Below are 26,609 nucleotides of genomic sequence, written 5' to 3'. Positions count from 1 at the left end.
AAGATGATTAGGATTTTTTGGCTGTATTAGTGCACTTTGGACACAACAATTGTAACTACTCAAGAATTTTACTAATAAAGCAGATGCCGAAATGGAACCTTGCCCAGATACACTGACAAGGGAGTCAGAATACGAGAAGGCTGCACAGCAGCTGAGATGAGCAAGCACATCTAAAAGTACAAAATCAATTGAACATACTAACTGCTCGACATAGAGTTGTCCTTCCAGCTTTACTTCTAGCAAATTTATGGCGCAAAATTGTAAAGCTATGTGCAGGTGCTGCAAAATACAGTCGTGCTGACTGACCCATTTATGCAGCATGACACTAACACCTCAAATAATCCAGCAAAAAAGTCAGCAACAACCTCCATACCTATGTGGCTTAAAATAAATCAATATAAAAAGTCTATAGGCATTGGAATTGAAATGTGTGGTAGAGAAAGATCACATTTTTTCCTTTTAGAAGATTAATTATCTTCCTTTCTGCCAAGCAACCTCAACTGTTCCTGTTTCATGTTTCTTTGTTGTCAGTGCAGGTGCTACTCCCCAGGACTTATACTGGTGGCACTAGAAAAGAGAACCCCATGCATCTGATGGGAAAAGAGAGGTAGTGTCCCACTGTGAGCAAAATGAGATGTGGAGTGAGAAGCAACCCTCCTTGGTCTCAGTGTTCCCCATCTGCTCATGTGTGAAACACCTGCAGCACACCATCAGCTCAGCCAGATGAGCAGGGAAAGCTTTCAAGAGACATTGCAGTGCACTACATACAGAGCTGCTGTGTGAACATTCCCTGAGAGGATCACATCTGGAGAGACATAGGAGAAGAAACAGTAAATCCTTTTCCATGTTGAGGCAGCCCTTGCTCCACCAGCAAAAGGGAATTGCTTCAGCACTGCTTTGGGGTTCAGAATTCTGCTTTAGCTTTCACAACAGCACAGGATGCTGCTGTCAGCCATCTGTGCAGGTGTATTTTTCTTTAAGATGCAAGGAAGAGGACAAGGTTAGTATTTACTGAATTTGGGGCACAAGCTGTCAGCACAGCTGCAGTGCTAAGTGGTTACATGTGCAGGGAAATCCTTTTGCCTCTGGCTGAGATTTGCAGTCTTTTGTTCCCTTCTCATTAGGGCAGTACTGTACTGTTTCCTGCAGTGATCTGAAGCAGGAGGCAGCAGCTGAACAACTGCTTTCCTGTTTTGGCTCACTCCAAATCCAGTGACATCCATTTCTTCCTCCTTTTGCACTTTGCATTTACAGATGAGCTGCTCTCATCTGTGATTAAGCTAAAACCTCTCACCAGATGGGGTAGTTTGAACTTGAATAACCATCTGAAATGTAGTTTTCCAAGGGACAGATGCACAAGAAAAATATTTTTAGTATGTTTATCCTGGGCCTGAGTCCTTAAGTTTCCATACCTCTCTGCAGTTGTCATTCCTGTAGATAGCCTAAGAATCCGTTAAATGCTTTTCAGCAGTAAAATGGTAGACACTGGCCCAGTACCTGAGCAGCCTGTGCTGGCTCCTCACTTGGATGAACCTGATTGTGCAAGTGTTACTCCTAAGCTCCTCTCTTCCAGCACAGAGCACAGCAGCTTAGCTCCAGTTGCTGCAGAACAGCACAAGGAGGCCAGTCCTCACTGGTATGTCCTTTATAATTTTCCTCTGTGGGCATAACTCTTAAAAAAATCTCCTAAACCTAGGGGGTTTTTACTAATTAGTAGGCCAAATTAAAAATTTCAATTATTTATTTGTTTTTTTAAAACATGAATAAGACATCTCTTCCTGAAATGGAAAAGACCTTAAATTCTACAAATGATTATTATTTTCATTCTTGTTTTGAATTTGCCAAATAAGTAGTTTTGTGATTTCTATTTCTTCTGACTAGCTGGTTTTTTTGTTTAAATTTTGGGAATAACCTGTAAGTAAATTCAGAATTAGATTCCACAGCTGAAACTGCAATTAATTTCTTGGACAATGCTATACTTGAGAAAAATCTAGCCCTCAGCAGGGTTTCAGGACTAGATGGACTTTTGGTCTGGCACAGTACGGCCTTGTGTACACAAGTTTTACCTATTCATATAGAAAAAATTTCTTAACCTACAGATGAAATTATTTATCTGCTTTGTTCCTCTAGAAAAGGGATCGATTTTAACATGAAAAGAGATTACACTTGTTTAAACATCTAGAAAGTCTATGACCCACTGATAAGAACTGAGGAAGCTACTTTATGAATTTTAATTTCCATCTCTAGGCCATAATTCACGATGTCACTTTAACTGACATTGGACTGAAACTCATTGAAAATGTGCTCTGTTCAACAGCCTTTGCACTTCACATCTCATGCATGGAATGGTCTATTGTTAATGGTTTGGAGGGGAAAAAAACCAAAAGACTCTGGTCAGTAAGTTCTTCCAGGTAAGTGAGAGAAGACAGATGGAAAGGATACAGGTAATAAACATATAATGGTTTCAAACTCTGAATTATTAAATGGGGTCTTGTTTACGAGGTTATGAATGGAGATAATTATAGATTAATGGCTTTCTAGTTTAATATATGAACTGAACTTGTCCGTTTTGTGCTGGCTGTGTTTCCCTAAGACCTCATAAATGTACAACAAGAACCTCTTTTTTGTGTTCTGTATAACTGCAGTGACAGATGAAATGCTAACAATGATAATGGTGTCTGAAGTCACGGCACCAACACATGAGGATGGAGTGTGTGCCCCCACAGCTCTAAGGAGGGAGGCTACCCTTCCTTGCCTCACTAACTTAGTTCCTGGTGGGACAATAAAATTTGCATGGGGTGGAAATTAAATTAACTCACTCCCCGTGTAAAGCAGGTACCTTTGTGTCAAGTGTTCAACACCAGTAGTCACAGCTAAGCACCAGGCTGGGGCTTACAAAGTCCTGCTCAGTCTGCCACTGTCACAAGTCCTGCACGCATATGAGAAATTACAGACAAAACTGCTCCTTAAAGAACCTCTTTGCTCTCATCAACATCACCAGTATATATTCACATGCTTTCCCCCCCTGTAATGTAGATACTAGCACTTGAGGTAAATGTGTTGAGCTTTTAAATTTATTTTAAATATTTTTCCCCATGTGAAATTTTCAAAAGAATTTCAGTTTTAAAATGCCACAGAAACTGCTGATTTAAGTCTCTCTACTGCTTTAGCATGCAATGAGATCCTCCTGCTCCTTGACTTCAATTTTTAACTTCCCTAGTTCCTTGGGGACCTGCAGGTGTCTGGACTTTTATTACTCTCAAAGAGAAAGCTGAGGGGCTGATCTAGGCGGGGGGGAGCCCAGGGCACAGTGTCACTGCTCTCTTTGCCTCTGACTCAAAGCTGTGACACAGACAGCTGCCCTTGTTAGTCCAAGGCAATTCACTTATCCGATGGCTTCATTCCAGTAGTGCTGAAGTGTCTGTGCTCTGTATTTTCACACAGTACCCGGGAGTGTGAGTGAGGCAGACCAAGGATAGCTGGGGTTGCTACTCAGATACAAACTATAAAGTGTTCAGTAATAAATATTACATATAGCAAATGCCAGCTTGCTGTTACTTCTGTATACTTTATGTGAATGCGAACCTGTTTCTGACGCTATCCATATTTCTGCTTCAGACTGATGAAGTCATTAGCAATTTTGTACTATAAAATCTACAGAGCAGCTGATTAGTCTGAGCATTTAGGCCTTTCATGAACTACACCAACTTACTGAAAATTTTCTGGAAAGAAAACCTTCAATGTCAAAGAAGTGCAGAGCTGCGCCTGGTGTATAGCTCTGCTTCTATTTTTTTCCATCAGACTAAAATAATGACTCATTACAATAGGTTATTTCCATGTAATTAATGAAATAGTATAGAGTAATTGCCCTCTACAAAGTTTCTAAACTTTCTAGTTTAACAAACGCTTTCTGTAGCAAGGATAACCCAATTTCATTTAACATTGATCAGGAGCCTCTTAGAGTCAACAAATCAGATAATGAATTACAAGTCCATCTGCTCAGACTGAATCCCTAGACACAGCCAAGGTCACTGGGTTTTTATTAAACACTTCAAATGGAAAAAAACTGAGTTCTAATTTACTTTAATACAAAACCACTTCGATATAACTGAGGAAAAAAAATCCAGTGAAAGTTAGTCTAAATATTTCAAACCATCAGAGAAGAGAAACTGTAATTTTCATCTCAATAAGCCAGAGATGATAGCATTTATTCAGAGTGTAGAAGACCCTTTTCACACCTATCTTCAATATTAATCAGTAAAACAGATCTATTCCACAGTCCCTCCCTTCACAGTTGATCAAGTTAATCAGTACACTGTAGAATATTCTGAGAAATGTTTCCCTCATCCCTACTGGTTGGAACCACTGTACCAAGACAGATAATTACATATTATACACTCATCACAACCAAGAACAAGAGTGGAAGAACAAGGATGTCTGGTGGAAAGAGGTCCTGAGGAAGTGGGTAACATGAATTCAGTCATCTTGTAAAAAAGGTTTACATTTCAGCATCCTGCTATTCTGGATAAATTTGCAAGCCTCAGATCTGTCAGTCTAATACAGACACATGTTTTTCTTTCATACCTGACCGACTTGACAGACTCCACCCAGGTTAACAGGTAGTAGTTGGAAAAAAAGCAAAACCACATATTTTATTTTAGTTTGCTCTGTGAAAAAGAAAGAAAAAAAAAAAAAACCAAAAAAACCCAATCTCCCTCTTCTACCCAACTACTAATGTGCAGAAATCCTCTTTTCCGTTTCTAGTTCACAGCTGGTTTATTGAGCCTTTCTTGCATCTCTGGCATGCTGCTATTCTGGTACTTCTGCCCTGAGATTAGAAAGGATGAAACTTGGGCAGGGCTGCATGGCACAATGTTCCAATGTTTGTGCCCAGAACTGCTGGCTTATCCATAAGGCTAAGGGATTTCAGCATCTCCTAGTCTTGTCTTCACATTTTCCTGTTTTGCTCTGTATTCACGACCCCTCTACCTGCAGCTTGCTATTTCCCCCCTCATGGCCACCTGTTTTACATAATGTTTACCATAGCCAATTCCTGACTCCTGGACTGCTCAAAATACCATGAATAAATGAAATATTGCAGCTTGCCAGGCACTGTGACTGGGAAAAAGTCTGCCTCTCAGAGGTCCCAGATGGGTTGCCCACTCTATGCACTCTCTTTTATAGACTTTTTATTAATATGGAACTTCCTACTGAATTATAATGGAATTACCATGTATAGTGCTATCACGTACAATGTTGTTTTATAGATCCAACCTGTTTAGACAACACACAAATCACACTGCAACATGCTATGGCAACACCACCATGCAAAACATAGGGGTTTTTGTTTCAAATATTGGGATAGATTCCTTTGTGGCTATTTATTTACTTTTAGTGTCCTTTACTGACTTTGTCCCATTGAATCCAAATTTCTTCCTGGTTACAGTGGATTCAAAGTATATTAGAGGAAGCCTTTTCCTATAAGAAAGTAGTTAAAGAATTACTGTTTTGTTTTGAAAAGTGAGATATTCCCACAGCCTCACAAAACTTTCACTGTGTTTGTTTCTTTTTTTGATTACTGGAAATTATATATGTATTTTTTAAATAATTGAGGCAACACTCTTGAGCCTCATTACAGGAGAGACAGGTTCTGACAACTGCTTCTCCTTCCCTAGAAACTAAAAAAAAAAACAAAAACCATGATCTTTGCTGAAAGCTCTCATATAGTTCATTTCAACACACACAGCTCCACTAACCAGATCACAGAAAAAGCCACAGACACACACACACACACAGCAGCATCACCTGCACAATTCAACAGACAATGCAGACAAACTCGATTATAATCCAAGATCTTTCTACCTCTTTTCATAACAGGTTAGTGCTCGCCCTCAGTGTTGGTGTACAGTTTTTATGGCATGGAAAAATAGGGATGTTTCTGCCCTACAAAAATAAATGCGTTGAATTCTTTAGTTGGAACTTTCACAATGTAAAAAAAAAAAAATCTCAAAGAAACTGGATAAGTAAAAAGAATCGCGAGTATCATGAAATCAGTGGACTTTGGCAGGTGGAAAAGAATGCCCACACAAAATCTACCAGCCTTCATTTTTTTTTTGCCTTTGAGAAACAGCTTTTGAAAGTTACACATTGAAAAGAAAAAATCAGTTCTTGTAGACCATTATGAAAATTAATCCAAATCAAACAGTTGCACGTAAACATCATGAATTCTTTGGTCCTGTAGAGCTGTTAGACATTAAGGAAGATGGGAAAATTATTCGTGTGGTTTTTTTCCCTGTGCCAAATTGGAAAAAAAGGGGACAAAGTCTTTTTTAGTAAAATTAAAAGAAGACAGGATGGAAATCCAATGTGTTCAACTGTTTTAGAATTAGCATTTTAGAAGGCACCAGAAAAAGAAATAACATCAAGCATGTTTTCACAGATTCTTTACTAAAATTATAAGGGCGGGGGGGGGGGGAAGTGACTAATTTCATGCTTCCTAATGCAAAAAGCATGGCTCCCAAAGGTCCATTCCTCCATGTGTGACTATTGAGATCAGTGGGAAAGGGACTTAGGGAGGAGGGGTTGTAATGAAAACATACTATAAAGCTGTCATTCCCAGGAAAATTCACAGGCTGTGATGAATACACTTTTAACCATCAAGTTAGAGAAGCAAAAGGGAAAGTAGGGATCAGTGAGGGGAAGGGGAGAAGGATGTCCCATCAGGCTTACTAGTCTTCCAAGGCAACGAACTTACCACATTGCGTGTGAATTTCTCAAAAGATGTTCGACGATCCAGAGTGTTTTCCAACTTAAATTTGAAATACATAAAACAAAAGAAACAGAAAGAAAAAGGAGGGGGAAAAGAAAAGCAAGAACAATGGAGTAGAAAAGAAGGTTTGATGTAACAATGGACTGCAAAACAAAGTTTGTATAAATCAGGAAGCAAACACAGGTAGAAGGCTGTAATGGGACTTGGCAAAACAGGGGATGGGCAAAACAGATATAGTACTCGACAAAAATAATTTTTCATGGGGATCAAATTAGTTTGAATTTAAAGAAAAACTGAAAGTAAAAAGAAATAATGAAGTGCACGTCTTGTGTTAATGAACTGACATTCACAGACTTAAGGACTTCACACGGACAGTTGAAGCTTTCTGGTATTTTCAACATCTCTCTCTATATTGGATCTTCAGAAATCAATGTTTGAACAAAAAACAAAATCACACAGTACTTTCATATAATTTTAGGTTGTCATTATTAACAATAGAATGCTATGGTGTTAATAACTACCTTGTTCCAGTAACAATCGGGGCCCTGATTTTGCAAGGCACAGGGCTCCCAGCTGATTCTAGGAGATTATTGTTTAGAGCCCACTAACAGAATTATTTATCAACATGGAAATCTGCATTGTACAAGCTGCTTCACATACTCTGGGTTGTGGCTATTCAGAACCCATTCCATAATCTGGACTTTTCTAAGAAAATATTGCATACCAAAACATGAACCTCTGTTTGCCAAAGTGTGACATGATCAGTCTTTCAAGTCCGATTCCTAGCCTACTCAAAACTATTCATGTAGTAATTGGGAAAGAAACAAAATTAGGAAGCCCCTATATTTATAGCTGAAGTTAGAAGCTATTCATATGAATAAGATTGTTTCTAAACACATTCTGTAGCTTTCACAGGTGGAATAAAGAGAACAACAATTATTACATAAGCAAACTTGCAAACATGAAAGACTATTCTTCTGGGATTTTATTTTATTTTTTTTTTAATGTATTTGTAAAGCACTTTGCAATTTAAGGTGCTTCATAACAGAGAAAACAGTACAATATGGGATGTAAAAATAAAAATAAGTATTGCTAGATTAACTTATCGAAACATGCCCGCATGCAGGATATATACACATATATGTATATTGAACTCCTGTGTGTATGTGACCCTCCAAAAACGCCAAGCTGGTCACCTACCAGATATCCAGTTGCACTGGCACAGGGGAGAGAAGACTGAGTATTGTTGCAAACATAACCACTGCTTTGCACAGTGGCAAGACAAAGGCAAGATGGACCAATACCTTTTTCTTGGCCTGTAGCAGCTCCTGGTAGGCACTGGATCGTATAAAACGAGGATAAGAATCACTTTTCATCAGTTTGTAAATGTGCTCCTGAAAAGGAAAGGAAGAGCTGTTAGTCCCATAGAAGAGGACACATGTAAAATGGGAGGCAGCCACATGTTCTGGATGTGGAAAGCACACCAGCTAGCACTACTGTGAATGGGAAGTATTACAGGACAGCAGGTTTCAGCTCTGAAGCTATGGCTTAATTACTTTCTATTCTTAAAGCTGAAATCCCGTTTCTTATGTATAATTACACAACAAACCTTTCTTTAATTTGTAGACCAAATTTTCCAGAACAAAATTATTTTCTAAGAATTCACAACCGAGTCCTAGCTTCAGGTCCAACTTCAAACCTCCGTTACATTAGTTAGTTTAGCTAAGTGGTGAAATTAAGAGCTGTGGGTCCTTCCTGATCAGATTTCCTGAATTTGTTTCTGGAGATACTCTTGTGATTTCAGAGGCTAGGAAGAGGTACTAGGTTTTCAATTCAGCACCACAAATAATGCTTAGGTTAGTGAGGATTACCCCTGGCTACTCTTGAAAATGTCCTTTGACAGATGTTTAGTCTGCTCTACAGCTAGCAATATAAAAAGGAGAACACATATGTAAATTGAAAACAGTTCCTGGCCAATGTAATTTTCTACATATTAATTCTTCAGAGGCATATGAAAATTTTGAAACCTTTATTCAGAAAATAAATTATAAGAGCAGCTTAATAAACTTTTAATTTTGGAAAATACTAATTTCTGAAAAAGACAAAAAGAAATCTGTGATGTAGAACACTTGATAATTCTAGTTCTGATTATATGCTAGATAAAAGATTTGAAGAAAAAGAAACCAGAATAGAAAATACTCTCAAAAATATTATCAAAAACTCCTGAATCATGTCAGCTATTTTCATTGAGTTTTTCTTTTACTCAAACTCTATTTTTTACTTTAAGAAACCTGTACCACATGAATTGGGAAACCACAAACAAGTTGGAAAGAAAATATGGTTTCTCAGCTTGGTAAGTGCATAAAATTACTGAACACACAAAAACAAACAAAAACCAAAACCAAAACAAACAAACAAAAAAAACCTAAACAAAACTCCGCACCTTGTCTGAAAATTAAGGCAAGGTAAAATTAGAACTGATATTTAATTTTTGCTGTATTAGAAGCCATAAAAAATATTCTAAATGTCTTTGATTGTATTTGTTACACTAAGAAGAGCAATTCTGATGTATATTCAGAACTTAGACTGGTTTATTTGGGGAAGTTTTTTTTGATAGGCATTGCAATTTATTTCTGTACAAGAAATATGCCTGTAAAAGCAAGAATAAATGGGGCTGTATTAATATTGTTAATGTACACATTAGCCAGGACATGTTAATGCACATATTTAGAACAATCAGGCTTTTTTTTACTTATGTGTCCCATTTTACTTACGTGTCTGCATTTGACATGGAGTTTCATCTTTCTGTATTTCCAGTCCCTAAATGCTTTTCATACATTTTTAACCACAATTAAATGACCCACCAACTGCCAGAATGGCACACCAGCGGTCCCCTTCCCAGCTGGCAGGCCAAAAACATCCTGTTGCAGAGGCAGAGCCCTACTCCTGACAAAACCCTCCACCTCAGATGGGACACTCTAAAGATCCTAAAGCTTCAAGTGAGGACACAGCAGGTGTAGCCTGTCCCTTTTCCAGAGAAATTGAGGCTTACAGGTTTAAGTTTTTTTGCTGAACTGGATGAACTAAGCAGAGGTCCTCTCCAGGTGGGTGGCGAAGTCCTGCTTGCATAAATACTGCATACTCCATGTCTTTCATAAATTAAGGACAAAATTATGAAAAGAGAAATCTGGCAATAAAAGGGTATTGAAATTTTACACTTATTATTGAAAAAAAGAAAGATACTGGCAAGGAATTTAAATGTCCATTATTACTCACTCAACTGCAAAGATATATCTTTTAAAACCTTTAACCTTTCTCTCTTGTTTAGTTTTGCCATTTCTGTCTTTGCTATACACTGCATTCTTAAATCTACAGGGGTCAGCAGATGCAAGCAAAAATTATATGTTTGGTTTAATGCAGAGTACTTCAAAACAGTGGCTATGACATAGAGTCTAATGAAAATGTCATCGTTTCTTCATAGGTTGCTACACTCATAATGAAAAAAATAAAAGGAGGTAAAACTATTCCATTTCATATTTAGGGCAGAGGCATTCTCCCAAAAAGTAGAGAGCCTCAATTCAATTCCCTTTTCTCCTTCATGGGAATGTAGCAGCATCTCCAGACTCCCAAGATGATGACCTATTAATCAAGCTGTGGGAATTTTTCCAGGCATACGATCTTAATCTCTCCTTTTGACACCATTTCACTTTGCATTAATAATTAAATTTTCATCACTGGGCTGCTGATGAAAATGGAGGATCATATCAGTTCTGCCACTTTTACTGTGAATCCAATTATTTTCTATTGCTTTTCTCAGAAGTCTTCAAAGATGAAATATTAAGTTATAAGTCACATGACGTGTTGCATTTAATACAGAAGTACTTCTTTCCTCTATTCAAAGTCCACTTGAAAACTCTGTATCAAGCACAGAAGTTTCATGAAGAACTTCATATGCCTCATGAAAGAATGCTACACATCTTCATTGCCAAAATGGCACTTTAGGAAACAGGGCATTTTCATTTAATTCCCAAATACATCTCATTTTTGTACATAGATTTCAGTAGCCAATATTCCATTTCAAATGTCCATAAACATGATTCCAAACTGACCTGAGCATCTTCAAATGTGTATCTTCCAGGTTCCTTCACATTCTGAGTGGTTTTGTCATAACTTTTTGAGTCGAGGTTGATAGCGCTGGGCGCACCTGGAGCAAGAAATTCTTGCCAGATTTCTTGGACGCGAGCAGGAACTTCACGGATAGGCCTCTTCTTCAGGTCTTCTACTGCTAACCAGAACCTATGGCACAACACATCATCTTGACTCCCAGCTCAGGATAACCACTAATGAAGTGCCCACATTCTTCCATGCTCTTAAAAAAGAAATTAAGTAACTGAAGTTTTCATCTAAACATGCTAAGGTAAGAAAAAGCTGAGTGATTTTATGTTGGGATCAGCATTCTGTTATACTGTCTCAAGGCAAGCAATCCACCTAGGGAAGCAATTATTAGAAGGCTCTTCATGGGAGGGATAGGAAGTCCTTCATTACTTATGGATGGGTAACATGCTTACAGGAAGATTCCAGATTTAGCTGGAATTAAAATGAGACATCATTTTGGCTGAACCACAAGGGCTTATATTACTTATAAGCTGACTGCTTTTTGACATTTCTTCAAAAACTAGTAATTTATATTTTTGCTATCTACATGAACCTCTGCGTCCTACTAAATCCTAAACTGTGTAACTCTAATTTTGTTACCCACAAAACACACATACACTGGAAAAGCAGTTGTTTTGCTAATTATAATTTAATTTCTCTTTTCGGCATTCCATTTATACGGATATTTTTGCTAGAACTGCTGAATGGAATTACACATTCTCTTTCCTGCTGCTGAGTAAACCCACACTGGGCAGTCATATGTAGTGCAGCCAGTTCACTGCATCCTCATTCAGCCTGGACCAAGATCACTTAAAAAGCCTTGAGCACTTTACAATCATAGCTAACTAGTTGTAAGTTTTATTTCATGATTTCTTCTATTGATGTTCAGACTTTCTCATGGCACAAAATAATCTTAAATCAATTTAGGATCCCATTCTTAGACATGGTTCAGACCACTTAGTTCTCCCCCAAATCCAAGAGCTCAAATAAAGTTTGACTTTGGCAAACATGCAATATATACCATTGCAACTTTTCATCTTTGTTCTGACACAGGTGATCCTAAGAAAGAGATAAGCTGAGCCTTGACATGATTTAACTTTGAAATCAGCTGGTTTTTCCTAGGCTCACAAATAGATTGGATGCACCTTTAAAATGTGGTTGCACCCTGCTTACACTGTGAGATCAACTTAATCTCTCTTGGCTGAGTTCAACAGGGATGGGAGAGAACAGTGAAACAATATTCAGACCCCAAAGAAACCAAAATGACACCACCTTCAGTCCAAATTCTAATTTAATAATTGCAAAACACTTAAGAGAGAATAGTAAAACATAGCAAACCTTACAGTATTCCTGCTATAAGATATTCTTCACTTGAGAAAATTTACCTTTCAGGAAGCAATTATTCCTTCATAGTCCTATTTTGAAATTTCTTTGTAGCACAGGTGGAAGGAGCCTGTGTGCACTTTCCACAAGCCAGTATGGTCAGCTTCATGCTACCAAGAAGACTATTTTAGGTATTTCTACAGCCTTCAATTTCAATAGCACATAAGCACATTTTTTTCATCTAAGATTCTCCAAGAGACAGAGAAGCAATATTGTCCCAGTTTTGCAAATATATTAATAATGTAATAATGTATAGTGGTTTCTCCAAGGCCACAAAGGGGATCTGTGCCAATAGAACTCCAGTTTCAAAACTTCTGGGTAGCATCACTTTTATATATGAGCTACAGTGTGAATTGAACATAGTTCTGCACAGAGCCCGGGGATGTATCTTGAGAATCAGACAGCAATGCAGCAAGAAGAAATGCCTGATAACTCAAATTTAAAAACTGCAAAGCTCACAAACTCTAATCACTTCACTGTCTCAAATCTGGGCAACCCACTTTGGTTTCCTTAAGCTGCTTTTGAGATTTGCATTTAAAAGCACATATCCTGCAGGGCTAACCTCTTCAAGTGCATCTTCTGGGATTGACTGATTACTCATGTGTCTCCAAGTCAGGTAAGGAACACAAAAATGAAAGGGAAGGATGCCCTTTGTAAACACATATCTTCTCTCTCCCTGCAGACATCCTGCAGATCTAGCTCAGAGATGTAATTTCCTTTTTTGTTCAGTTGTATCACTGCCAGTAATTCTGGAAGTCACTGCAAACATGCCTTGAGACGCTATTTTCTTTTGCTAGTAAACTGTTTTCATACAGTAGGTTATACTCAGTTATGGGGAAATAGATGGGAGATAAACTTCAATGAATTTAGCTTCTCTGCTTCCAGCATAGAATAAGGAGGCTGTATAGACCCATTCTTACAGGCTGAACACCAGTTCTTTGATAGATTAATTTAATTTTACCCTTCTAACAATAGCATTCAAAGACTCTACTAAAAATGTGATGCTCTAAATATAGAAACCTCTCTAAAAGTGGGAAGAATTATGATTTCTGTGTTATGTCTAGGGTGCTTATTTCACATCCAACACACATTTTAAGATTTTAATCTACTTATCTTTTAAGAAAAGATGCCTGCCCTCCTCCCACAGAGTTGAATTCAAAGTTAGGAAATGACAAAAATAAGGCTGCCCCCCCTTGCATTATCAAAAATAAAATCTTCCAATATCCCATGGCAACCAATAGCACAGATGAAGTGGAAAGGGAGCCAGCAAGACCTCAGCACAGAGCCTCAAATCAGAAGAGCTCCCTGTCCCGTTTTACAGCTCTCTGCCTCATGAACTGTGACCAGAGCAAGACAAGACTCTTGTAGCAAAAAGTACACAGTCTGCAACATTAATTATGTGCAATGGCAGGAGAGAGGAGAAGGGGAATTGTATTTTTGAGCAATGATATACACAGACCTGGTGCTACTTTGTGTAAGCAACTAGAACTCAGTCTGGCTGCCCTTGGATGAAACTGAATCTCCTGTTGGTGGAGATTTGCTTTTGCCATGTAGACCCTTTCTAGCGGATGTTCAGCACTGAACATGGACTGAGGAGCTGAGTGCAAACCTCCCTGCTGTCTCCTAGCACAGCATTTGGGCTGCCACATGCTGGGTCACGGCAGACACATGGCAGAGTGAGAGTGTGTAGCGTACAGTAGTAGCACATCCAGCCACATGGACTGGTAGAACACATGTTGCAAGATATCTGGGGATTAGGTTCTCCAGATGGATTACTTTCAAAGCCACAGTGGTCTCACGGACAAATAGCACAGCTGCAACACAGCTTCTGTCCCATTAACTAACCTAAATGTCAGGTGCAGACAGATTCCAGACCAAGTTAATCAGTTAAATTTAGCCTGCAGGAACAAAGAGGGGAAAAAAAGGCTGCAGTGGTTCTCTGTGAAATGTGTGAGGTATAGTCACTGTGGAAACACTGAAGTGGGAATTATGTGAACTTTGCACTCAGTGCATGTGACACAACAAGAGGCCAGACCTTTCAGCATTTTCAGAAAAAGCAAATAAAAAGTTCAACAAACTCTATGAATAAAATCACATAATATTTTTCCAGGGGCAGGAAACACTGCTCTCTGATTTCTTGATTCCACCTTTTTGCCAACTACAACTTCAAGTTTCAAGACATACTAGAACTGAAGGATTTCAAGAATATGATGGAGAAACTCATTAAATCTTGCAACTAGTTCTTTCTCGTCTACTCTGCAGAGATGGCAACATTGCTGGCACTTGGCATTTAAGCTCGAGTTTCTCTGAATGAGAACTCACAGGCAATTTCAGCTTTGAGGATTAAATTCTGGTCAAGTTATTAGCACCCACAACAGGGCCTCATAATCACCAGTGTAAAGGATAAACTCCTCACAAAATGTCAGCTTGCAGGGGTATGGTTAGACACAAATTATTGAAGGAAAACATCCAAATCTAGCAAATTTCTCAGTCGCTCTCTTCTTTTACTGGAGAACAAGAATGCAAAGTCCCTTTTCCCTACTAGTCACACATCACACACCTAAGAAATGAGCATCAAAGGAAGGGGCAAAGGGTCCAGTGGCTTTTCCTTCTGTGTATCATGGAACCTAACCTGTCACCACTCTCCCTTCACTAACCTAGCAGGTTTTTCAGTCTTAGAGCTGCTTTGGTGATCACATCCTCTATAATACTGCATAAGGATTTGGACAGGCTTTCAGCTTGGCAGGTCTGAAAGGATTTAATATTTACAGGCTGCAATTCCTACAAAATAACCAGTTCGGAGCAAACCCTATAGTCAGCATACAAATATTAACTTTCCAAAGAATTCTGCTGCACTATAGACAAAGGAAGGACAAGAAGAGGAATACAATTTCCTAGAGAAATGAAAGACATTAGGTCTCCAGGTGCCATTCTGAAGTACGTTTGAGTTCATAAACTCACTCTCCTTGAAAAGTGCTTTTTTTCATACTTGGGAACCTTGTGACCAAGCTCAATAGTACTGGATCATGCTCAAACTTTAGTCTTGTGAATTTTAAACAATGGTCACCATTTTGTAATAGGCATTGGGAATTTCATAAATCTATTATCCAAATCATATGTTACTTTAGCTATTTGTTCTGTATATTGAGCAGCACACAAAAAAATTCCTCAAAAAAATTTGCACGGTAACAAGAGATCACAAGTCATACCCCGCATTAGGTGAGTGCAGAATCCAACCTGAAAACTGCAGTCACACTGTAATGAAGTTACTGCACTGACAGAACTGCTCAGACAGTTTTATTCCTCTGCTGTGCTTTTCAACACTTCTTCAGAGAGTGAAATACTATTAAGCCCCATTTACAGGCAAAGAAAAAAGCACAGAGATACAAAGAAGGGGAAACCTCCTTATATTACTGCACAATTCTTAGGATTAAATCACAGCTCAAGTTCCTTCATCCCTGTTGCATTCTTTAAGACAGGGTCTGTATCCACCAAGAATGACATTCTCAGACACCTCCAACACTCTCAGGCAAAGTTTATGTAACAGTAACACTGGGACTTTTTGCAATCTAGGACTATTACACTTGAAATTGAAATGGTGTATCTGGTAGACTCATCATTTCATGGTTTTGGTGTTTGTTTCACCAAAATGAGGTATAAAACTGGACAGCAGGGTCCCAGCTGCCTATCCAACTATAGGCTTATCAGTGTTGTACATTTTATCATGACTGAATCTGTAAAAGTACAATAACCAGCAATTGATTTGAGTTCAATTTTTTGCAGTGGGAAGATGTGGGTGGACATAATTATTTTTCTCAAGGTGGCTGTCAAAATAATAATGAAAAAAATACCACTAAAAACCCCCAAATTACTATGGATGGAGTTAACAGGTGAGCAACAAGGTCACCTTCTAAGGTTATTTAGCAATAATGCTTGAAATCATCAAGCTTTAAACATTTGTTATTGACATCTAAAACATTTTGACAGCTATACACAACAAGTTTTACAAATTCATGTTTTCTTACCCAAATTTACCATGTGAACCTAATACATTGATTTCTCCACAGCTTGGGAATTTGCAAACATAATTCTGAGCTATTGAGACCGTTACCCTCCAGTTAATTATCACAGAAAGCACCTTTTTCAGAGCAAATTTATCCCCTGCCTGGCCTTTAAAATCATATTCACTGTTACTCAGATATTATATTTTATAATGCAAATCTACGAATTTAGAGGAAGAGACAAAAGAGTAGATAGCATGTCAAGGAATTATCTCTGAAGAAATTTCTTGAGGGAATTTTTCTAGATCAGTTACTTGCAGTTTGCCTGTATTTGGTGTTGTAAATAGGATTAGATGAAAGAGTTAGGGATTATGTGGGTAACAGTCTAGTTGGCAGAGAGACAAATTAATCACAGAAAAGCACCAGAAACTGCAGCACACAGTGGGCTCAACAGATTCATGTTTGAACAGCTGCTCTGCATAACAAATTAGCAGGATGCTCTTTAAATAATATTTGTTTTAAATTACCTTTCCTTTTCTTGGTATTATTCTGATTTTTAAAAAATTATTTTACCAGTTGGAGCTTTTAATAAGAAAAATCTGTATCTGTGGCAAATAAAGTCATCAACATATACATACAGGTCAGGCTGTATTTGTGATGCAAAGTTAATGTTTGAATATGAACATGGTCAGCAACTTAGAGAACTCCAACTCCAATTATTCTGCTGACAAATTTAAACTAACAACAAGGAGATCTTTGCAATTACTTGGCATTTATAAACCAACATCATAAGTATTAAATGCCTCTTGTAAGATGCTACAAAAGCATAATTTTAGTATGAATGGCTATGCTGCACCACTTTAGACTTGAGAATTGGCATAGGAAAAAAGTAGGTTAGGATTATTCTGAGTTCTAGAATGTAAATGCAAATAGGATTTTATTCTACTTATGTTATTGCTGAATGGAAAGTGATACAGATGACATCTGACAAGAAGGTGGAATTTAAGAGAAAAACATGTTGCCTATATTTTTGTACTATGTTCAGGTTAATTTGTCTGTAGAAAGGCTGTTATTAATCTCTCTGAAATAACTCTTACTGAAATACGATTTTCTTAGAACAGCAAAAATAAAACACACTATTAACCAATGGATAGACTATAATTTTTAAAATCAAATAAATTTTCCCCTCACTTAAAAGTAATTCTGTAAGAATACTTTAAAAAACATACTCTCTCCATTTTACAATTAGTGAGGAATTTGAGAGCTAGATGTCACCCTACTTCAGCTGTATCAGATGCACAAGTACTAGAATATTGATGGAGATTTTCAAAATAATCTCCAGAAACCAATCAACCTGATGAAAGTCTGAATTTTACATTTAAATCCTTTATTTATTTTAAAACTTCTTAATTTTCATTTTACTTTTCTCATAATACTTGACTAAATAAAATATATTGAACAGGCTTTGAATGAGTCAGTTTTATACCTTTTTAAAAGACAAGCTGAGAGAAAAGCTCTTATGTGAGTAGTTTGACCAAAAGTTGAATATGAACAGAAAAATTTGCTTCATGTGAGTGTCTGTTAACTATATGAATATTTTCCTCAGCCTGTATATGAAACTGGGCAGCAATCTGGAAGAATTCATTCTAAAAGGTGAGGAAAATTTTTGAAGGGGTCAAAAAATGGAAAGTATTAGGGGAAAAAAAACAACAAAGCAAAATCCCAATATAATTTACAAGCCATTAAAAAATCAATTAGCTCTCATTTACCTTAAATTTTCTGAACTGAATTCTGACTCCAAGAATTTCAGAAACTGCTCTCTTCCCACAGGGTCTTTCAAAGCTTCATCCATGCCAAATCCCCATCGTTTCACCCTCTGCTGTCCTGGCTCTTTGCTACACAAGTGAAAACAACAGAACTCAAAGTGAGCAATACTTCAGTATTCTAACAATCTGTGTTCATAATTTAGACTAATTCCTAAAGTTTCACGGTTTTCTCACTTTTTGGAGTGCTCACATCTGTGCAATGTTCAGCAATGAGCAAAAAGACTGTTAGAACTTAGACAGGATGAAGGTAATACACAGAAAAAGAAAGATTTCCAACTAGGAATGTTATAGATTTTAAAAGCTGTCTTTTTTGTTTTTCACCATACTAGAAGCCTGGAAACTGGGTATAGTAACATTTCACACAGATTTATTAATCTATAGCACTGCCCATCTTAAAAAACTGTAAAACTGGAAAGACCAAAAGGGTACTGCGTTACTCTTCTGCCTCAGTATTTTCCCGCAGTACCTCTGTCTGAAATCTTCACATTTCTAGAAAAACATGCTATACTCCCCTACTTCCAAAGAAGAAATAAAATTATATACCTTGCCTCCAGTTCCCAGAAAGTGGTGTCATCTGATATCCAAGGGTTTGAGGGATCAGGGGGCACAAGAAAAGGATCATATTCCAAATACTGCTCTGTATAAGCTAATAGACTAGGAAAAAAAAAGTGTCCAACATTGTCATGTCAGGAGGAGAAGAAGCATGACCAGGTTACCCCAGTTAACAAGTTACCTTGCAGCAACCAAACCATGGTGATTGTTTGTGCACACACAGAAGGCAGCTACAAGCTCAGGGTGAAATAAGTTTGCTCAAGACATCTGAAAGTGGGCCATTGAAGAAGGAGGGCTGGCTCAGGTCTACCAAGAGTAGAAATAAAATAAGCTTCTCTAATACTTCCACATAGCTCCATTTAAGGTTCCTTTAGGCACTAATACAACCTCTTCCATGCACATTTTTTTTCATAAAGGAACATGTGTTATATCCCTGTGGTTTTAATAATGTGTTTCCTTAAAATCTGTTCTAAAACACCGCATGTTCTGCAGGTTATATTTATTGGCCCTGCAGCTGCCAGTACTCCTTTTTTTCTCTTAAATGTAATTAATAATTGCATCATTTCCTAATCAAAGGACACTATTCCCAGGTTTATTTTTTAGAAAATATTTTTTTTTTCACAATTTTCTTTTTATATTCAGGAATTCGTCTGACTCAGTTGCACACACTAAAATCTTTGCTTGTATTCTGGTAATTTACATCTCCCATTTTCCTTATTTATTCTTGCTGCTTCCTTTGGCCTCATAACTTTTGTAAAATAATTGACAGGTGAGGGCAACTATTCTTTCTTTTCCATTCCTATTATATTTTAGTGCACATTATATTTTTTCTGTTCAGTAAACAAAAAAATCTTAACCTGCTGTCTTTATAAATAAATATTTATATGTATTTGCATATGTATGCAAACATACATATATATATAAATAGACATATATGCACAAATGTTTCTGAGAAGATGAATAGCAATTTGTATTGGCCTTATTTCCTTGATTAAGCCCTATGCAGCTCAATTTTCTGCAATGTCGGGCTCTTTGTTTTGTTTGCTTTCTACCCCCTTCCTGACAAATTTTGGTCTTATTTGGAGCTAGATTCTTACTAGTGTTACATCTGTGACCCAAACTGAGCCCAAACTCACTTTGCTCAAGAACTGACTGAGCTCCACACCAGCTAGTTCCCTTGCTTCATCAGCGATTGCCCTTTGAAATATCAGAACAATAACCCCAGACCTAGTCCCATTTAGCCTCCCTGCCAATGAAAGGTGAGACTTGTGATTACTTGGTCAGAGGCTCTTTCAGTGACACGGGTTTATCAGAAATGCATCATGAAATATCTGGAATATTTTTATCACTAAAAGAACTTCATACTTCTCCACTTAAAGTAAACTCTCATCAGTTATTTCTGACATCTGATCTTCCATGTCTCTCTTTGAAGAGCTATTTGCTGTGAATAGCTCTTCGAAGCTATTTCGTACTGACATTTTCCCCAATAGTTATCAGTCTAATTGAAAAAAAATAGAAAATGTGACAATATACATACCTCTCTGCAACTTTTGACATTTTTAATCTATGTCTGTCTAATTGCATTTGCCAGTGCTTAATCTGCAAGAAAGAAAGGCAAAGAGTTTTATGAGTAATTTATTACTTGGCTCTATTTCTATGACTTTTTTTATTAGGGCTGTAATTCAACCTTAATTTATCCTAGGACACAGAAGAGAAATATATCTGAATTAAAGCAACATTTCACCAGTGTGGCCCTAAAGTAAGTGGAAGTTTCCATTGAAGGAAAAGGATCACACAGAGACAAAAAATGTGCCCAATATAACATTTTCCCTAAAGGTTCATCAACAAAAATCCAATTAGCCTTTTTTAGATCTTTGAGGAGAACTAATACTTTTTCAGACATTTACCTTCTCCAGACTAACATCTCAGGAAAGATTAAAAAAAGTTTTAACAGTAGGTAGGAGTGTGAACCTATACATGCATACATGGAGTGGTAAGTATACCCCAAGCCTCAAATCAGTGTTGAAAGAAGAGCAAGATGTTTACAGCTGAAGGGGCTAATGGGCTTAGCTATACAATGATCCCACTCATTGGCCTACTTCCCACTGCCTTTAGGTGTTTAATGCATGATACAAAAAATTGAGGTTTTGTCTCATTAGTTTTAATGGAGTTACATGCCTAAATCTATATACCTTGAGATAAGAAAAAGGTTTATTAAATGTTTGCAACAGCCATTTTGAATAACTCCCCAGTTACAATAACTTTTGGGTTTATAACTAAAAAGTTATTTCCTAAAAAGTTCATTTAAAAGTACATGTTTGTAGTTATGCTCCAAACCTCTTGGTGTAGCTCATCTTCTGTGGGTGGCTTAGTCTCTGGCACTGGAGTGTGCGTAGGGCTGTGACTTCGGATGTCATTTTGTAAGCCATAGACAGACTATGCAAGAAAATATGGAACAATGATGGTTGCTTTCAGACAATGCTTTCTACACACACTCATAGTAACTATCATGGTTGAGTACATTGTGCTCAAGAAGTTAGCCAAGATCATCTTTCCCTAAAGCAACTGCAATAACCCATACACTCAGATAAAATCGTGCTTCTGCACTAGCGTGAAAAATAAAGACTTCCCCAACTCTCACAGTTCCATAAAGCCACACAACAAAGCATCTGCTTTTACTAGGTCTCTATATTAGCATCATAGTAAACATGGGGAATGACACGGAGATGTTCTTACATTAAGGGGAGATGACTGGTAGATGGAGTATCCCAAGATGTGCACTAACACATGAATTATTTGGATGATTTCCAAAATTGCAGTTATTGTCTGGTAAACTACATTAATCTGGACTTTTCACTACCACAAATAAGACAAGCTAAAACTTTCTCTAACTCCACTTTCCTTCTTAAAACATACTTTTCTATGGGTCAACATTCAATGCACCTCAAAGGAAATACTTTAAAGTGAGAATCAATCTACATGGTTATGATGCAAAGGATTTAAGTGTTGAGCCAATCCATCTGTACATCCCTAGAGAAGTTACACTCTAATTGCAACCTAATTTAGATGGTGCTAATTTCTTCCATAATTTCCAGTCATTCATTTTGGGCATAATTGTAAAATAGAGATGCCTTTTTCATTAAGACCAGGACAAGAACTGCTGTTAGAGTTTACAGTGAAGTTTAATTTTTTTGTCCTTAATTACTGACAAAAACATTTTAATATGCTTTATTCAATCTACTGAACAATGTGAATAAAGCATGCAAAAATGAATTTTATCTTCAAAATCTCTTTGTATTTCTACAAAATCTTATGTGCTAGCATTTAAATAGCATTAGCAAATTTGTTAATACTAATTCAACTAAGAGCTTATGAAATATTAACATGCATTCATGCATTTATTCCTTGCAGCTGTAAGAAAAAAGTGCTTTAAGAAAATATGGAAATTCATTCTATAAATTTCCTCCACCTCCTGCTTTTGATATAATAACCATACTTACCTTTCTTGTTTTATGTGGATTTCTCATCCTTGAAGATTTTTTTATATCCACTTCAGTAGTGTTTACACAGCCAGGCTATTAAAAGAAAGAGAAAGGAAAGCAAGAGGCTAAATCTGTGAAGGAACTTGTCTGAGCTACTCCTCTTCAGTGTGCAAGACTGAAAAATAAATTCCACACTATGAAGCTGAAAAAACAAAAAATTGCCAAGATAATGGAAACAAGTCAGTTTCTGCTTTGGTTTTGCCAAGAAAGCCATTCATTACATTCTAGCTATCTCTCTAAAGAGCATGGTTGACCTAATGTGGCAAAATAAACAGAATTGTGCAATATTCACCTCAGCTGTGAACTTCAGGTTGGCTTCAGGAGCATCTGGTTTTGGGTCAATTTTTAAAGAAGATCTTCTCTTAGAACAAAATAATAAGAAAAAAAAGGTACCAAAATGGGTTTTGTTTCCTTAGAAAATAAAGGGGAAAAAACCCAAACCAAAACAACAAAGCAGGCTTCTGCAGCCCAACCAGAAGACTGACAGTCTAAATAAAATTACTCTTAACACATCAGATTTAGGTTTCAGTGGTTCATTCTCACAACTCAGTGGCCTCCCAAAGCACAGAAGTACTCAAGTTTCTCCTAATTCATCTTCCTTTGACACTTCCCTCTAAGTACAAAATCTATGTGTAAATCTGTTTTTTACCCATTGCTGGAAAAAAATAGTAAGTGTTTTGCTGTCAGGTGAGTTTTATCTATTGATTTTAGAGGGATTACATTTGACACTGAGTGGAAACTACAAAATCTGCTCTCTAGTGGGAGCAGATTTTTAGTGAAAGTAGACGGGTTTTTTTTAATGGAAGCAGCTAGATATTGAATTTACTTGCCCAACAGCCAAGCTGGAATTATTATTGCAGTATTGATACAACCTCTGTCTTCTTATCATAATGGAAAATGCTTGATGTGATTGTAAATTTAATAAGACAAAAATTTAAAAATTTCTTATATAAGTTAAAGATTTGTTGTACAGCTAAGAAAAAGTAGCTTTCATTAAACAGAGCAATGGTACTCTGCCTCTGGAAAATACTGTAAACAACAGATTGATTTTTTTTTTAATCAGTATGGTGATTTCAAATAAATAAATAAATAAATTTCTATTTTAAAGCAAAAAATTATTGTGCATTTGATCATATAACATTTGAAGTAGAAACAGTCCCTCATTGCTAATGATAAAAATAGACAATATTCTCAAGATTGCATCTGACACACTGGAATTGGGATAGTAACCTCAGTACTTCTGAACAAAAATGTGAGGTTTTGAACCCAGAAATATTTGGAAATCTCAAAGAAAAAGGTTGAAAAATACAAACTTCTGTACAATGGTCAATTTAAAAGCAGAAAGCAATTTCCCTTGATTTTCCCCTACTGCTTCCCAGGCACTATACTGAGATACAAAGTTTAAAAAATCCAAGTGCATCTACTTTAAAGACTACAGCAGCAGCTGGCAGTGAAGAAGGACAGGGGCTTTAACAACATCTATGGCCTTTGAAAATAACAATTTGAATAGCAGGCACTCTTACATAAAGCACAAACTATTATTTGTTCAGTTTTCAGTTATGGTTTGTTAAAAGCATGTCCTAAAAATGGAGAGGGGAAAAAAAAAAGGCGTAAACCTTATCTAAAGCCTCTTATTTTTAAAGATTTCAAGCCCAACAGCAGTAAATTGGTACAGACAGATCTTGCAACTTGCCTGGGTAACTTACATGCCAGAATTGTGCAGATTGATGCAAGGGGGACAAGAAATTCTGGGAGACTTTTAGAAATGAAACAAGGGCAAAGCTCTTGCTGGTTGCAGAGAGGCCAGACCCAGTAGTGACCTCCTACAGCTCTCAGTGGGTTCCTTACTGACACCTGGCTCTTCAAAACCCCTGGCACTGAAGTGAAGTTGCTGAGGCAGGGGCTCCCAGGAGAGGCTGTGGGGGAGAAGCTGGACCAAGGTGGGACTGAAGTAAAGCTGAGAGGAGAGCACCCCCAGGAAGGTAAGGGCAGGGAAGCATCGGGAAGTTTCAGTGCAGAAGGGGAGGTGGCTAAAGGGTGCATCAACTCTGACAGCCTGGGGTAACAACAGGAGATTAAGACATGTGTCACTACCTCTAGACAATACCATTCTCATAATTCGATTTAACTTAAATGACTGGAAGTACCTAATGTAGTTTGGGACACAATCTATGCTTTCTTCTCAGCTGAAGGGTATTTATTAAGTTTTTCTTGATGCAAGATGGGTTTTATTGTTTTTCTGATGCTGCCAAATTTCATCTGACAATATTTAGGAATAAATATTAAACACCTTTTCAATTGAAATAAACACAAAAAGTTGCATTATATGAACATTTTGCTAAAATACTCAGTCTTTATGGAAAACCTTTGCTGGACAACATTTAATTTTATTTGTATGCCCTCATTAACATAATAAGTATGTGTTTGAATACAATTACATCCAGCTGTGTTTCCTGTTTGTGTTGTTTTTTTTAACTGTACTACCATAGTTCAAATAGTGAGATGCCTGTCAGAGTGCTCTGCTGCAAGAATCCTATTTAGTGTGTGGCATATAATTTGCATACTAATACTGTAAATAGTTTTCAAACAGATTTCCTGGAAGACTTGAGAACTCTTCTATATGTGTAAATAGAGTGCTTATTTCTTTCAGGAGTAATGTTCTGTGTGAAAATAATTTCCCCCAACACACACAGAGGGAAGCCTTGTGACCTTCTTGAAATTATCATACAGCAAGACCACAACCAGGGCCGAATCTGGTCCTCATCAATTTTTAAATATCTGGGTGAAAAACTGTGATACATTCACTTAAGGTTATTTTCACCCATCTATTAGCAAGTGCTTATCTCAAAGTACAAATGCCATTGTATTAATTTTTCATCAAATGACAAGTCAGTCCAGTCATGATAAACTCACTGTTGATATAAATGGATACAGATAAATAACATTCTAAAAACAAACAAAAACAAACAAACAAAAAAACCCCACACATAGGGAATTTCAATCCCTAGTTCAATTATTGGATAACAGTGTTGGTATGAATCCCAAGCAGCACCACTTTCTACTGATGCTGTCTAGGAGGATGCATACCAGGATTCTGCCAAGAAACACAAAAGAAGGAAGAAGCCTTGTCTGTAAGTAGAGGAGGTAGCAGAACATAGATGCTTTGATCTGGCTGTCACCAGCATTTGAAGCAACCATCTGAGAATATGCTGAGTTAAAAAAAAAAATCCACTTGATATTAATGTTCTGTCCCTGATAACTGTGGCAACAGTGAATAAATTAATTAAGCCCTTCTAACAGTGCTACAGTGTATTAATTTTAGGAAACCTGTAATAATTCCCGGGAAGAATTAATTATTTACATAAAATGGCATGCCTGAGCTATGGTACATTTCCTCCCAAGCAGTGCATGCAGACTATGGGGTATTTATAGTCTGCTTGCTGTTCAAAGTTGCACACTCCAAGTACCCTTTTTATTGCCTGGCCATATAGCCCAAATCTACAGCTGCTAATGCCTTTTTTGTATAAAAATGTAATAATGATGTAAAAAAGTGCAAAATGCTCAACAGAGAGTAAATTAATATTTATAATTAGGTCAGCTGAAGTTTTGATGTCTTTTTTTTTTTTTCCCCTTTCTCAAAGAAGATGGCAATTTAACTGTGAACCTACTTAAGCCAAAATAACCAGGAGTTTTCTCATATCTCGGACAAATACACCCCTGTATGTGGGAGGGAATAAGCTCGTGCATTCCCATAGGCTGGGAACGGTCTGTCTGTATTGCTGCTCTGTAGGAAACGATCTGAAGGAGAAGCTGAACATGAGTCAGCAGTGTCTCTTTGCAGCAATGCAGACAAACCACATACCCAGCTGCATTAGCAACTGCTTACCCAGCAAAGCGTTTATTTTTTTCTACTCAGCATCACAAGGAAACTTCTAGAACATCATGACAACTTCTGAGCCCCACAAACAACACAACAAATATATTTCAAATGGGAAAATCCAGTGGAGGAACAGACTTTTCTTTATGCTTGCAAAAGGGGAGGGCTAACCACTGCCTTTTGTGCCTACAGTGGGGCTTAGAGAGATAGAACTTTTCCAAAGGTGCACTGTGGGAGGACAGGAGACAGTAATTTGAAATGGCAGTAAAGGAATTTCCAGTCGGCAGTACCGAAATACTTCACAATACAAAGTAAGAGAGGCTGTGGAATGTCCATCCTTGGTTATTTTTAAAGCTTGTTTAACCCAAGTGCCTGGACAGTCTCGTTCACCTTAGTAGTCAGTGCTGGTTCAGCAGGACGTTGGTCTAGAAGACCTCCAGAGGTCCCTCTCAGCCTACATTTCTGCAATGCAGCCTGCTCTACACAAGCTGCAGGGAGTGAAAT

At 37.4% G+C, this 26,609-nt stretch overlaps 1 protein-coding gene across 8 annotated transcripts in view; it reads right to left on the bottom strand.

Annotated features, from left to right (window-relative positions):
- Nucleotides 1-26,609, bottom strand: part of RGS7 (regulator of G protein signaling 7) — a 227,264-nt gene that overhangs the window by 20,004 nt on the left and 180,651 nt on the right. For 3 of the 8 annotated variants that reach the window (XM_062488945.1, XM_062488949.1, XM_062488946.1), the window contains 8 exons: nt 22,187-22,261; nt 21,024-21,122; nt 20,224-20,285; nt 18,678-18,788; nt 18,078-18,203; nt 10,879-11,065; nt 8,074-8,163; nt 5,633-5,943 (listed from right to left, as the gene is read on the bottom strand). In XM_062488945.1, coding sequence (XP_062344929.1) covers nt 5,869-5,943; nt 8,074-8,163; nt 10,879-11,065; nt 18,078-18,203; nt 18,678-18,788; nt 20,224-20,285; nt 21,024-21,122; nt 22,187-22,261 — 825 coding nt within the window. In that variant the 3' untranslated portion in view covers nt 5,633-5,868. Of the gene's footprint in view, nt 1-5,632; nt 5,944-6,754; nt 6,809-8,073; nt 8,164-10,878; nt 11,066-18,077; nt 18,204-18,677; nt 18,789-20,223; nt 20,286-21,023; nt 21,123-22,186; nt 22,262-26,609 lie in introns of those variants that run through there. The other 5 variants (XM_062488944.1, XM_062488947.1, XM_062488943.1 and 2 more) reach the window with 4 other exon arrangements.

The sequence above is a fragment of the Cinclus cinclus genome, chromosome 3 (genome assembly GCF_963662255.1).
Source record: "Cinclus cinclus chromosome 3, bCinCin1.1, whole genome shotgun sequence".
NCBI lineage: Eukaryota > Metazoa > Chordata > Aves > Passeriformes > Cinclidae > Cinclus > Cinclus cinclus.
This window is presented reverse-complemented; position numbering and strand designations above follow the sequence as displayed.